This window comes from Myodes glareolus, chromosome 1 (assembly GCF_982192425.1).
Source record: "Myodes glareolus chromosome 1, mMyoGla1.1, whole genome shotgun sequence".
NCBI classification, from domain to species: Eukaryota; Metazoa; Chordata; class Mammalia; order Rodentia; family Cricetidae; genus Myodes; species Myodes glareolus.
In genome coordinates, this window is record NC_142026.1 from 47,300,237 (window position 1) to 47,314,801 (window position 14,565).

Genomic DNA, 14,565 nt, shown 5'->3' on the forward strand with positions numbered 1-14,565 from the left:
AGCCTTCACCTCTCATCAAGGAGAGTGCTCTTTGTAACAGATGGGGATCAATACAAAAGACCACAACCAATCAAAACACAGATGCTATCTCCAATTTATCCCTAGAAAGTCAGAAACAAGTGTGTACTCACCCGCTCCTGGCCGGCAGTGTCCCAGATGAGGAATTTGTGAAGTTCATGTCCACAAGGCACAGTTTTGGTCATAAAAGATGCCCTGAAAAGAGAGTCAACCCCCTGCATTATCAAACCTCCACAGAAACTCATGAACCCACTCTCATGTTAAGCCTCAAGAAGACCCCAAGAACTCTGGTCCCCTAGGAAGTAGTAATGAGAGTTGTACCACTGTAAATAAGACAGCCTGCATTTTATGTAATCCAGCTGGACTTCCAAACCAAAAAGAATGTGTGGGCTGGAAGAATGGCTCAAAGAGCCTAAGTTTGGTTCCCAGAACTTACATGGCAGCTCACAGCTGTCTGTAATCCCAGTGCTAGGGGATCCAATACCTTCTGGATTCCTCAGATACTGCACACATGTGGTATGCATACACATATGCAGACAAAAATACATATACCCATAAAATAAGCATAAAATCTTTAAAAGAAAATGCCTGCAGAAACAGATTCAACTGTCTTAGAATAATATTCTCTTGATGCCAGAGAGATATTAAATATCTAACCTTAGATATTAAAGTCATATTCTTATAACAAATGTGAGGGGAAAATGGTAAGGGGAAAATGATCTTATTTTATGACTTTAAAACCTTGGCATCAAAACAGCATAATCAGAAAGTTGTCCTAACATATTCCCTGTGCTGACATGAATTCAATACTAGCAGCAAGTACAGAAAAATATAGCCAAATCTCAACCTGTCTGAATAAACGTAGGGATTATCTTGGCTAAAGTTCCTATTGCTATGATAAAACACCATGACAGGGGGCCGGAGAGTTGACTCAGAGGTTAAGAGCACTGGCTGTTCATCCAGTTGTCCTGAGTTCAATTCCCAGAAACCACATGGTGGCTCACAACCATCTATGATGAAACCTGGTGCCCTCTTCTGCTGTGCAGGCACACATGCAGGCAGCGTACTGTATACATAATAAATAAATAATTTAAAAAAAAAATAAAACACCATGACCAAAGAAACTTGGGGGAAAATGGGTTTATTTGGCTTAAACTTCCGTATCACAGTTTATTGTTGAAGAAAGTCAGGACAGGAACTCGAACAGGACAGGAACCTGGAGGCAGGAGCTGAAGCAGAGGCCTTGGAAGGGCAATGCTTACTGGCTTGTTCCCCATGGCTTACTCAGTCTGCTTTCTTACAGAACCCAGGACCACAAGTCCAGGAATGGTACTCCCCACAATGGGTTTGGCCTGCCACTATCAATCACTAATTAAGAAAATGCCCTACAGGCTTACCTACAGTCCACTCTTATGGAGGCATTTTCTCAATTGAGGTTCCCTCCTCTGAGATGACTGTAGCCTGTGTCAAGCTGACATGAAACTATCCAGCACGGGGGTAGATGACACAGGCGTGTGCATGGGTCCATTGAAAACAAAGTACTTTAAGGTGCCAGTAAATCATCAAACACTTGTCATTCTTTTTTATAACCTCTTTCCTCTGAACAAGCATTTTCCTTGATGGAGGAAGTGTGTCACTGTGGGGGTATGGCTTTGAGGCCTCCTATACTAAAGTTCAATGTGATCCTTAGTTCACTTCCTGTTGCCTTTGGATCAAGATGTAGAACTCTCAGCTCTTTCTCCAGTACCGTGTCTGCTTGCATACTGCCACGTCCCACCATGGTGATAATGGACTGAACCTCTGAAACTAAGCCACTTTATTAAACATTTTCCTTTATAAGAGTAGCTGTGGGTCATAGTGTCTCTTCACAGCAATAGAAACTCTAATGCAGAAGTTTAGTCTGGATGTCATCATAAGGTAGCAAGCAGGTAAGTGTAAGATGAGGGTCATTCCATAAGTCAGCTGCTGTGGGTGCTTTAAATATCATAAAAAATAAATAAATAAAAGGCCAGAAGATTTTTCCAGAATCTAAACTAAAGGAAAGGAGATAACAGCTGAATAGGAGCCTTGACTATATCCCAGATTCTGGGAAAGAGCTTTGAAGACTGTTTTAAGCATATTTAGAGGAGCTGGGATTGTGGCTCACGTATATAAGACTTAGCATGACTATTCTCTGGCATGAACGAGGCCTTGTGCTCAGTTCTCAGTACTGCAAAAATGGAAATTAAAACAAATGGCAATTAGTCACATCGGGAATTGGACTATATGTGAGGTTCCATCACTGAATCAAGGTAACTTTTGAGGTATCACAGCAATGGTCTTCTTCTTGGATGACACGGTCTACAGTTTGGGAGGGTGCAGCTCGGGGCGTCTTGCCCAGTCTATGACCTAGCAGGAGTTCCACAGGAGTTCCACAGTGTGCTCGGGCCTCTTCAGAGCACTATTTCTTCTGCCTCCGGTTCTCCTAAGAGGCTGAATGCAGAAACCTCATTGAGTACCTGCAATTCCGCACCCACTGCCAACATCCATGCTCATACCAGAGGTTAACATGTGACACTTAGTGACCAAGTCATGAAGTGAAGGGAAAGTTTAGGGTCCTGTGTGGCACAATCCAGTATTATCTATTCATTTCCCTTTAGAGGACTTAAACAAGACCTTCCAGACGACCGACAAGAGCAAATAGACTTAAAAGAGGATCTTATTCTTTTCCACTAAGCAATGTGTATACCTCACACATGCAACAAAAAAAAAATAAATAAAAAGGAAATTCAAGACATGAAAATTAAGAAGGAAATAAATATCAGCTCCTAGTTCAGCACCTAGCCATGGCCACCACTAATAACTCAACTGCTTTTATACAAACTCTTCGTTGGAAAATGGATAATGCTCTATCTAGGGCTAGGTTTCCCACTTTATACTCCATGAACCTTTCCATTTCGATGAACAACAATCAATCTCACTGTCTAAAATGACAATATTGCACACCGTGTTATAAGTCTTTTCAGTGTTCTGTGGCATATGCTGTGTCCTTGTATAACTGTTTCCATAGACTTAATTCTTTTCCATTTTCTCTTTATTTATTTATTTGTGGGATGATGGCTGGGGTTGAGGACGGGGTTTCAACTGTAATCACTAACCACCTGCTCTACCACTGAGCTATGCTTCCCTGCCTCCTTAGTCTTATTTCTTTTAATTTTTATTTTTATTTATTTTTGTTTGAGACAGTCTTACTATATAACCCAGGACAGCTTTGAACTTCCTACGTGGCCAAGGCTGGGCTTAAATTCATAATCCTCCTGCCTCAACCTCTTGAATGCTTGGATCACAGGTATGTGCCGCCACGTGCAGCCTTAGACACAATTACTAAAAAGCATGCTCCACTTTGGATGCATGTACCAAGCTCAGGTTACACCAACGTACACATGTATAATGACGGGATGGTCTGCTCCCCAACCATTTCCCATCTTTCAAATTTTCCATCACCACATTAGAAAATGGCATCTCCTCTTTATTCTCATTATACTCTCCTGGTCAGATAGCTCACCCAATTTCAAACACTCTGCCTAGACGGAGAAGGGAGGCTCATAAGAAGGAAACACAGAAGTAAACAAAACTCAGAAGACCCAACATGCTCCTAAAGCTTACAAGATTCTCGGGGCAGGTTGGGAAATATGGGTCAGGCAGATCACAGGTGTGTGCCACCAAGCCTGAAAACCTGAGTTTGAGCCCCAGGACCTACAGGATGGAAGGAGAAAACCAACTCCCTCAAGCTGTGCTGGCCTCTACATGCACTCTATGACATGCTTGCAAGCATCACCCTCCCACAGTAAATACTCTTTCATAATATAATAAAACAAGATGCACAAGGCAACAACTGCATGGGTGCAGGCTGTGCGGGACGCTCTAGGGATGCAGCTTGCCTGCCTGGACAGAGCCTGTGGTGGAGCTGCCTTTGACTCAGCCACGTTTCACTACCCACGTGACTACCAGCATGAGTCACTGAGCTGACGTGGGCTTATGCTCCTGATGCAGAAATGATGTCTTCTTGCAAATGTGATTCCAGCAGGAAGAACAGAGCAGGCTTTGAGAGCAGAGTGACTCTGTTTGTCTGTCCGGTTGGTATTGGTGGTGCTGGGATCAAACCCACGTCACACAAGCCCTACTGTTCTGAAGCCACACCTCCAGTTCTGCCTGGGTCAGTCTGAGTCAGGTCTGTATCTCTGTGACCTCCTATGTGCTCTGACCCATGAAAACCATCACAATTAACCCTTGGGTCTGGGACATGAACTGAACTGTCCACAGGATCAGTCAGGTATCACAATCCAGCAGGGTAGATAAGGCAAAACAACTATACCGACAAAAATAACAGTAATAATAAGTCTAGGAAATCCCCGTACCATGTGCCTGGCTCTGGGTGGCCAGGCAGGCAGCCGTACCCCCCCCCACACCCATTCCACATTCATGGCTCTCTCAAGAGAAGCACAAAGTCTTCAAAATTGGCCATGGTGAAGAAACACCTAATGGAATAGTGAAATACACATGGGTGTGTCTGTGAGGGCATTTCCAGGAACTGCTAGATCATAAGGACTCTGACTTGATTAGTCCTTTGAAGAGCTAATAATATAATAGCATTAATGAAAAGTAAGAAGTGGGGTCTAGGTAGAGGAAGTTGGTCACTAAGAGCAAGTCCTTAGATGCTGTATCTTGCCCTAGCCTCTTCTTGTATGCTTTCTTTCTGCTTCTTGGCCACCACAACCTGAACACAGCTCAACTTCACTGTCTGCTTCTGCTGCCATGATGTTCTGTTCATCTGAAGGCAAGCAGCCATGTACGGAACCCTCTGCAACCGTAAGCTAAGATAGTTTCTCCTCCTTTAAACTGTCTCTTCAGCTATTTTTTTTTTTACTACAGAAAGGACAGTAACATATATTGGCTTAAAATTTTGAAAGTGCCATAAAGGCTAAACAAGACGAACCCTCAGGCCAGAATTGTGGCTCACCGAGTTAACACGCTTTGGGGTAGCTAAGCTATCAAGCTTTTGGTACTTAGAAATTCCATTTCCATGGGGGCTGGAGAGATGGCTCCGTGATTAAGAGCATTGGCTGCTCTTCCAGAGGTCCTGAGTTCAATTCCAGCAACCACATTGTGGCTCACAACCATCTGTAATGAGATCTGGCGCCCTCCTCTGGTATGCGAGCATACATGGAGGCAGAATGTTGTATATATAATAAGTAAATCTGTTTTAAAAAAAAAAAAAAGAAATTCTATTTCCACCAACCTCCAGTAAGTCCACATTTTACTTAGGAAGTGTTCTTGATAGCCTTCTTTTTCTCTGAGATTGAAACTTAGAAACACCTTCTCAAAGCTCCAAAAGAGAAAATTATGAGTGCAAGTTAACTACATCAGAAAAAGCCTTAGACGTTCTTAGACACACAGGAGAGCTGAGTCTTCCTGACGCCAGAAGACAGTGAAGAGCAAAGTAGGCAGGAAGTAGAGCAGCTCCCATAAGGCACTGCAGCTCCCAGAAGGCATCCCAACCATCAGAAACAATGTTGTCACTGCAAACTTAAGGGAGGTTGCTCAGCATTATATCATTCCAGAAAGAAAAACCTAATTCCACATATACTTTGGATTTCCTCAATCTACAGTGATCAGCTTTTCTGGGGATTAAAGACAGGCAATCTAGCCACACATCAGAAGCTGTCAACGTACACCATCTCCCATCCGGAGATAAAGGCAACCTGCTCTTCAGAGCCATGGTCTTGACAGTCAAGAAAAATGGTCTTGTCTTTCAAGAGGAAGAAGATTGACAAGAAAAAAAAATTTATACAAGAATAGCCCTAAATTTCTGGAGTTGAGATCAATTCTCATTGGTGGAGTTGGAAATATTTGCCCAAAAAAAAGTGATGTCAATAAAGAAACACACTGTCACTTACCCAATGGTGGGGCTGATGTTGTGGTCAAAGTGGTCCTGGACAAACCGACACACGATGCTTGATTTTCCGACCCCCGTGTCCTAGAATAGAATGAAAGCATAACCATGAACATCCAACAACACGTGACAAGAGGGCATGGTGACAGAACTGCAGGACCAGAAGAGAGTGTCTGCTGTTTCCTACTAGAACATTCTATAGTGCCAAGAAAGAACACAGGCATGGTAAAAAGCAAGTCTAGAAACACATCCCACATACATGCAGCAGTTAGCATGTTCCTAATACATATGATTCCACAGTTGGAGAATGGAGGAGGGGTATAGAGAAGATGTGTGGCATTCCGCCATGTGGGTTTCATTGTCAGGTTAACCTGCCTCTCTCTAGGCAACACCCCGGAAGATTTCTACATTCCAATTGCCACATTTCCAACATTGCCTTAGAATGCGGTGAATGGATATAAGCTGAAGTCTAAGGTCTCATTCTTGACCTAACGGCTCTTTCCAGCTAATCAACACAGGGATCCCTTACACAATGGAAATCAAGTGCAGACAAGTGTCTCTACTTCCTTTCTAAAACCTTGCCAAGTGGTTTGGGGAACAACAGATCCAAATTCACAAGGGCCAAGCCCAGACAGATGATACCAGCAGTGTCTGGAGAGACTGCTCATGCCTGAGAAACGCAGCAGGCAGCAAGTTAGCTCCTGCCCGAGACTCAGGAAACAGCAGGCAGTTGAGGACGAGGCTGAAATGTCATGGGAAGGCCCTCTAGGAAGCAAGAGAGGGCTACTTTTTTTTTTTTTTTTTAGGAAACCAGGACTTAAGACATCAGGGACATTAGGACAGAAGAGGCTACATAAGCTTAAGCAGAAGCTCCAGCTGGGTAGAGGGGGAAGCCCCACATATACAGACACCAGGATCTCCCAGTTAAAGGGTATCGTGTGCCCCAGCTAACAACCCCAGGGCTTTTCACGCACTATGAACTGAACCTCTGAAGCTATGAGACAAAAGAAATCCTCCCTGCTTTGAGTTGCTTGTCACAAGTATTTTTCCAGAGAAATGAAAAGCTGGCTAACCCAGACACCTTAGAAATATACAGGGGAGATATATATATATATGTGTGTGTGTATATATATATACATATATATACATATCTCCCCTGTATATATATATGGTTCTCGTGTTAAAGATGTGACTTCATTTGTTCTTATTTATTCATTTATGATGAGACAGTGTTTCCAGGCTGAGCCAGACTTACACTTCCTATGTGGATGGATGACCTTGAACTGATTCTCCTAATCCTCTCAAGTACTAGGATTGCAGGGGTGATGTACCACTGTGCCTTGCTTAGACCTCCCTAGGAATCAAACCCAGGGCCTAGTGCGTGTCTCACACTGCTCTGACCAAACGAGTTATACTCCCAACTTCTAAAGGTACGATTTTGCTTTTTTTTTTTTTTGAGACAGGGTTTCTCTATGTAGCTTTGACTCTCCTGGATCTCACTCTGTAGACCAAGCCGGACTCAAAAATTGTGTGCCGCTACCTCCTGGCTTAAAGGTGTGATTTTAAAAGCCCCAAGGTTGAGGCTGGAGAGATGGCTCGGGAGTTGATAGCATGTGATGCTCTTGCAGAAGACCTGGGGTTCAGTTCCACGCACCCACACAACAGCTCACAACCATCTGGAATTCCAGATGGTTCAACACTCTCTTCTGCCCTCCACAGGCACTGCACACACTCCTGGCGCACAGAAAATACTTGTGGGCAAAACACTCATGCATGCTTTCAAGTATTCTTAATCAAGGGGCATATGAAGTGACTCAGACAGGGTGCACACCACCAAGCCTAAAGGACCGAGTTTAATTTCCAGGACACACACGGTAGAGGAGAACTCCCTCATGCTGTCCTGGATGTACAGGTGGCCTTGCTATTCTAGCTCACCAGAAAAGCTGGCGTTTCACACGGGTCCTCTCTAGAAGGCAAGGAGTGGACTTAATGACTGTAAGATGTATTTGGAGGGCTGGCCTTCGGGCAGGTTCTGCTGTGCTGACTTGTGGACTTGGAACACGGAGTCAGAGCAGAAGCCTCCGAGACTCAGAATGTGTGCTCCCCGGGTGAGCATCACAGCCGAGAGGATGTAGTATCTATCATGGCTGGTGCACGGCAGGGGCGGAGACACCACAACACCCCGAGAGTCAGGCTAGAGAGTACAAAAAAAGGAAGACCTTGGTCCAGGAGAACTTATGGGCATTTCCAAGTGGTAGTTTGGGGGCACAAAATGGGGTAAGCTTGGGTGTGTCCTGAAAACATGCGAGGAAGGGGAGAGTGGAACAAATCAGAGAGAGAAAGAGAATATTAATTAATTTAAAAATTTCAGAGTCTAATCAACGCCTGCTGCCTTTGGCCTACACGTTCCCATGGATTCTGGCCCAGGTGCCCTCACCACCCTCCCAGGGACAGCCCATTTGCCCTCTTCAGCTGTTTTAAGCCCTTCCTACGGATGAATTTCTTCATGCCAGCCTCAGGGAAACGGAAACTCCACAGCTGCAATGCCCTGCCCTGCTCTGCCCTGCCCAGGAAGGCACAACAAACGCCCCATGCTGCAAGCATTCCTCCAGGAAGCAACTGTGTCCTGGAAGCTGCAACACGGCGGGATGGGGACCACACCCTCTCTGTACCCATACCCGTTTCTTTTTTTCCCTTCTACATCAGGGTTCATGGTTTTAGAATTCTTTCTCGGAATCTTCCATTGATTTACTCATTTTTCACTCACCCAATAAGCACCCCCCTCACCAAGTCCTGGCCTCTCTATACAGATAGTAGGTTCGACTTCACTGGTATGAGATACCAGTATCTCCCTGGGCTGTAGACCTCCTTGGTGGGAGGTGGTAGGCTGCTGTTCCCAGCCTGCAGGGGTCCCAGAGGAGTTCTGGGTGCACAGCAGAGTATCTGCTCACTCCGAGGTGCCCGTTCATGTCAACCCCAGCACCCAGGGCTCTAAAGCAGCCTCTCCACCTGGCCCTCCCCTCCCCTCGCATGTTTTCGGGTCACACCCAAGCTCACCACACTCTGTACCCTAAAACTACCACTTGGAAATGTCTATAGTTCTCCTGGCCCGAGGTCTTCCTTTTTGTACTCTCTGGCCTGACTCTCAGGGTCTTGTGGTTGTGATGCTCATCCGGGGAACACACATTCTGAGTCCCGGGGGGTTCTGCTCTGACTCCATGCCCCAAGTGCACAGTAGAGCCTGCCTGAAGGCCAGCCCTCCAATAACCATCTTACAACCATTAAGTTCACTCCTTGACTTTTACAGATGACCCCTGAGAAATGATGCCTGAGAAAGAGGCATGCCATCTTTTCTGGTGAGCTAGAGCGGCAAGCCCACTCCGGTGCAGCGGGATCCCTGTCACAGGTACACTTTGTCTTGTCTTACTTTCACGGTTTGACTCAATACCTATTGCTTACACATTTCATAGGCAGAATGCAACAAAATATATTCATTTTAATTTGGCTAGAAGATAGGATATTTTGTAAAGCATAGAGCCAAGAAATTTCTCTGACTGGTGGTGACAGGTGGAGCCCCTGAATTCTGGGACTTGGGGGCTCCATCTTTGGAAAGCTGTTGTTCCTCTGACGACCACAAGAGGAAGACATGCTCACCTGTTGGCTGGAGAGCCGAGAGTGCCCTCCACTCAAGGACTTCCTTCTCCTGACTGGAATGGACCCACAAAAAACAACTGGACTGTGACCCGGATTCATGGAGGAAAAGACTAGTGATTCATGACGGCCACACAAGACCAGCCTGGTCTACAGAGCAAGTTCCAAGACAGCCAGGCCACACAGATAAACCCTGTCTCAAAAAAGAAAGAGAGGGGAGAGAGAGAGAGAGAGAAAGAGAGAGAGACAGAGACATAGACACACACACAGAGAGAGAGAGAGAGAGAGAGAGAGAGAGAGAGAGAGAGAGAACGCGCAAAGGTCCTGACTGCCCTCAGTTTAAAAAAGGCCACCATATGTTTAGTGAGCTTATGCTAATGGAAACTGGCCTATGTATAGTTTTTCCATTCTATACTTTGAGACCATCGCAGCCTATCTTGTCTAATCCTCTGTTATTGCAAAAGCGGAAGCTCATGTGACTTCCTTAAGGTCACACAACAAGCCGGTTGGGAAAGTCAGAAGCACATGCTCCCGGTCCCTGTCAGGCCTTCCTGAAGGCTCCTGTCAGGTTAAATCAGTCTCTCAGCCAAGCGCAAATTTCTTATCAGACCTAAAGTGCCCTGATTGTCCCCTTTCTGGTTTTCCTTTGCGCAGATCAAGTTACTCAGCATGGTATGAAGACATTCAATAATGATGGAGAGACAGTCCCTACTGCTGGGAAAACAAATAAAACCAAATTTGACTCCACAAGCCAGGGGGAAGTTGAGTAAAATGTACCCATGGGGTAGACAGAATATAATTCACCCACAACATACACAGATTTCGTTTACTCTGGGACCGTGTCTTGATAAAACTATCATTGCCCAAAAATATGTGAAAAACTCGTGAGTACATTAATAATAAACATGTAATCTATAATTATTATCAATTGCATAATCCTAACTTAGTGAACAGTGTAGCTTACTCTGCATTACCTTAAATATGCTCAAAGCACTTATATTAGCCTGCAGTTGGCAAAATCTTCTAACACAGCCTTTTTATAACAAAATACTGAATATCTCCTGTGGAGTGGAACACAGAAAGGCTGTGAGGTTATACTTTCACATGGAGGTAAAATTCTAAGTCAAGCGGAGCCATCTGTACACTTCAGAAGTGATTCAGGACACCATGTCGCCCCTGGGAGTCCCTGGGAACTCAAGCAGCCCTCTAGTCTCAGAACCATACAGTGAGGAATTTTGTATTAGTTATTCTATTGCCATTCACTGAGTCAATATTTGGACTCTAAATCTTACATACTTGTCAGAAGTCTCAGTCACAGGGGGACACAGCACCCAGACCACAGACTACATTTCACTAGAGCCCCCCAGCAGTCCTTGGTGAAGGAGAGAAAGACGACATTGTTCAACGATCCTCAAGTCAGGAAACCGCTCTGAGACATAGCGTGGACTTTGAATGATTCTCTCACTAGAAAAGTAAGTTAAGACTCAGACATGGCGTCATTTCAGCCAGTGCTCTGTCACCACGGAGGAACCTCCCTCCAGAGGGCAGGTGGCACAAGCTCATTCAACCATCTACACGGGGATACACTACGCAGGCAGCAGTGTCCAAGGGCAAAGACTGGACAAACTAAGTCCTGGTTCCTGCAGTGAGGACACTTAACACAGCAGACTTAAATGTGACAGAGCAACCAAGGCAGGGATGGGGTGCTGGTCAGCTGGAGTGACGGCGGTTGGCTTCCTGCAGAGTATCTGTGAGCTAGTCACTTGAAAGTAAGCTGCAAATTATTTCCCACCTTGTCACCATACTGCAGCACTCTACAGGGGAACTGGATCCACCTGCAACATTAGCCTGTAGGAAAGTGACTCTAATCTCAAAGATAACATCCACCAAACTAAACCTAACTTCCAAGACTTTAGAAGGAGCAGAGTTTCCCAGGACTGGAAGATCTTCATGAAACAAAGGACTAGTTAATTTGGACTCCAGGACCATACTGCCAATATCATACAGGAGCAGGGATAAGTATAATAATTAGATTGACAAAGAGAAAAGTGTGTATTTGCTGACCACATATGAAATCACAGGCACCAAGCTAAACAGTTTATATAAAAAGGAATATCTAGAATTCCTTAAGCATTTTGTGTGTGTGTGTGTGTGTGTGTGAGAGAGAGAGAGAGAGAGAGAGAGAGAGAGAGAGAGAGAGAACCCACATGTGCATGTGTATATATACAGGTGTGCACATTCATACAAGTGTGTATGTGCATGTGTGGTGCTTGAGATGGAAGCCAGGACTCCAGCACTAACCACTGGGATAGGCCCTTGGACCCTGAGCACTAACATTGGGATATGCCCTTGGACCCCAGCACTAACAATTGGAATATGCCCTTGGACCCCAGCACTAACCATTGGGATATGCCCTTGGACCCCAGCATTAACCATTGGGATATGCCTTTGGACCCCAGCACTAGCCATTGGGATATGCCCTTGAACCCCAGTACTAACCATTGGGATATGCCCTTGGACCCCAAATATTACTCTTACCTTATAAATACTTCTATTCTGGAACTCAAGGTATTTCCATTACACAAAGAAAAGGAGGAGGGAGGGAGGGAGGGAGGGAGGAAGGGAGGGAGGGAAGAAGAAAGGGAGGAAGAGAGGAAAGGAGGAGGAAAGACTCACTGCACAGATCTTGCTCTTTAGTTTTCATTTTCTGAATTTCATTTTGGAGATTTCCCTGCTCACCTTCCAGTTTTTCCTACAGATACACCTAACAGGATGAGGGGTGCACAGATAATTTCCAAATAGTGGTTATATTTTTCAGTTATATATTTTTACTTTAATCCATTTTTATAGACTTAGGGGGCTTTATTTGCTTTTATCTTTGGATGTAGCTCAGGCTGGTCTCTAACTCATGATTCTTCTGCCTCAGCCTCGTAAGTACAGGAGCTTCGGGTGTGTGGCACCGCGCCAGGATCCCAGTGTCTCACCCTTACTCCTCAGATAACTGAAGAACAAGGACAATTTTGAATGAGGAAGAAGAGGAAGTTTAATTCCTTCACTTCCTGTTGTTCTTAGAATAGCCCCTGCGGCATCCGGTCATTTTCGGAGAGCAGTTTGTGGCAATGTGCAAACTCTGCACAGCTACACAGAAACTTGGGTTCATCTAGTGAGTCTTTGGAAGTATTCATGTTAAAAATAAATAAAATAACACAGATTTTCCTTTTGGGGACTGTATGCCAAAGGAACCAACCATTCCTTTGCGAATTTCCTTCCTTCACAAGCTCTTGTTTGAGCAAGACAAGTCACCCAACAAATGGAGCTGGGGAAACGCCTCAAGTTCCCATCCACAGAGGGAACCCCTAATCATACAGAATTTTTTTTTACCAAGACACGAAGCTCTAAACTCAGGGTTTCTACTGTGACATAGTTTGGTGGTGCTTTTTGTTGTTGCTGTTGTTACTTTTTTTCAAAATACCTTTTATTTCTCCTGAGTTGCCACGACAGCAAAAGAGTAAGCACAGTTGTAATGGACGGCTTACAAAATGACTCCCAGTGCTCCCCAAGTGCCGGAGACTGTAGTGCATAGCTCGACTAAGGACTTACTCCTCAGAATACAGCAACAGGGTTGCTTATCCCTTCTGCGGAATGTGACTGTCTTCATCCCCACACGCCCCTCTACCCCTTCACCTTCTCTCTAGCGCTTGTTCAACCTTATGAAGTAAGCTGCACAAGGACCAAGAGATCGGGAACTGAGAGAGACCCCAGCACAGGCCTGCCGTAAGCTACAGGGGACTACATTCTGTCAGCGGCCTCAGACAGAATGTGGAGGCAAATCCCATCCAGGTCCACCTTGGAACGGCTGTGGTCCCAGCTGACACCAGCTTTGTAAGAGATCCTGAACAGGGAGGCCTATAATTCATTCACAGGTTCCACAAAAACTGTGAGGAAACAAGGACATGCTGTTTTGCGTTGGTTTGTGCTGGTAAGTGGAGGGGCCGCTTGTTATGCAGCCGTGTGTAACTAATGCAGCTGTAAGGGAGGACATATATAAAGTGCCAATTCCACCCAGAAGGCTGCAGGCTGGACTCCTGCAGCAACCTCAGGGAAGGAGGGTGAGACTCGTTTTGCTAATTAGGGAATGGAGGGTTAGCTAGTTAGCAGTGGGAGAGGCTGGCATAGAATGGAGGAGGGCAACACTGCGGAGGGCTTAGGAGACTCTGCTCTGAGAACGATTGTTTTGAATATTCCACAGAAGTTTCTGGACTATGAGAAAGGAAAACGACGGCATTGCTTACCTAACAAAACCAACGTAGGATGATTTCATACTAGTGGCAAACCTAAAGTCAACAAATGACAGAAGCATGTATGACGAGCCACCCCCATAAACAGTAATTCAGTCGAAGAGTAAATCTTGAGAGGAGAAACCCGAGCAATAGATCAAGGAGGAGATACTGGAGCGATAGATCGAACGGAAAGCAGAGAAACTGACCTCAGAACTTGCTTTTCAGATTTCACTTCAGAGATGCTTTGTGTAGGCATTAACACTGTCCTCTGAGGCCTGCTATGTTGTTTTATCAAGTGCCTTTGCATTTCAGCAGAAAACTGTCCTTTATTTGTTACATCCCCATCCACTGTGACTCAGCAAGCCATCCAACACCAAGCCACCAGGCCTCCCCTCCCTCTACAGGTCAGTCGTTGGTTGGGAGCCTTGAGGACCAGGACACATTTTAGAAGAAACAGCAGAAGCGCCCCACGCCCCTCCTCACATGCTCCCCCCCATCATCTCCCACATCTGCCCCCCCCTCCACCGTCACAAGTTGAACTGCTGGTATGGGACTGAGGAGATGGTGCTCCCTCCTCATCTCAGCGCCTCAGGTCATCCTATTAACACCTCATAAAAGACACTTTCGCTCAAGATCCTGAAGGGCTTTGGGGGAAACGCTGAACAGCAAAGTCTTGGACAAAGA

General features: G+C 45.3%; 1 protein-coding gene across 1 annotated transcript in view; it reads right to left on the reverse strand.

Moving 5' to 3' along the window:
* The window catches only part of Rab31 (RAB31, member RAS oncogene family), a 129,919-nt gene that overhangs the window by 72,462 nt on the left and 42,892 nt on the right, over positions 1-14,565 (reverse strand). Inside the window, exons 2-3 of the mRNA XM_085695833.2 lie at positions 5,955-6,034; positions 132-213 (exon numbers count right to left, since the gene is read on the reverse strand). Of these exons, the coding sequence (XP_085551959.1) occupies positions 132-213; positions 5,955-6,034 (162 nt within the window). The remainder of the gene's footprint in view (positions 1-131; positions 214-5,954; positions 6,035-14,565) is intronic.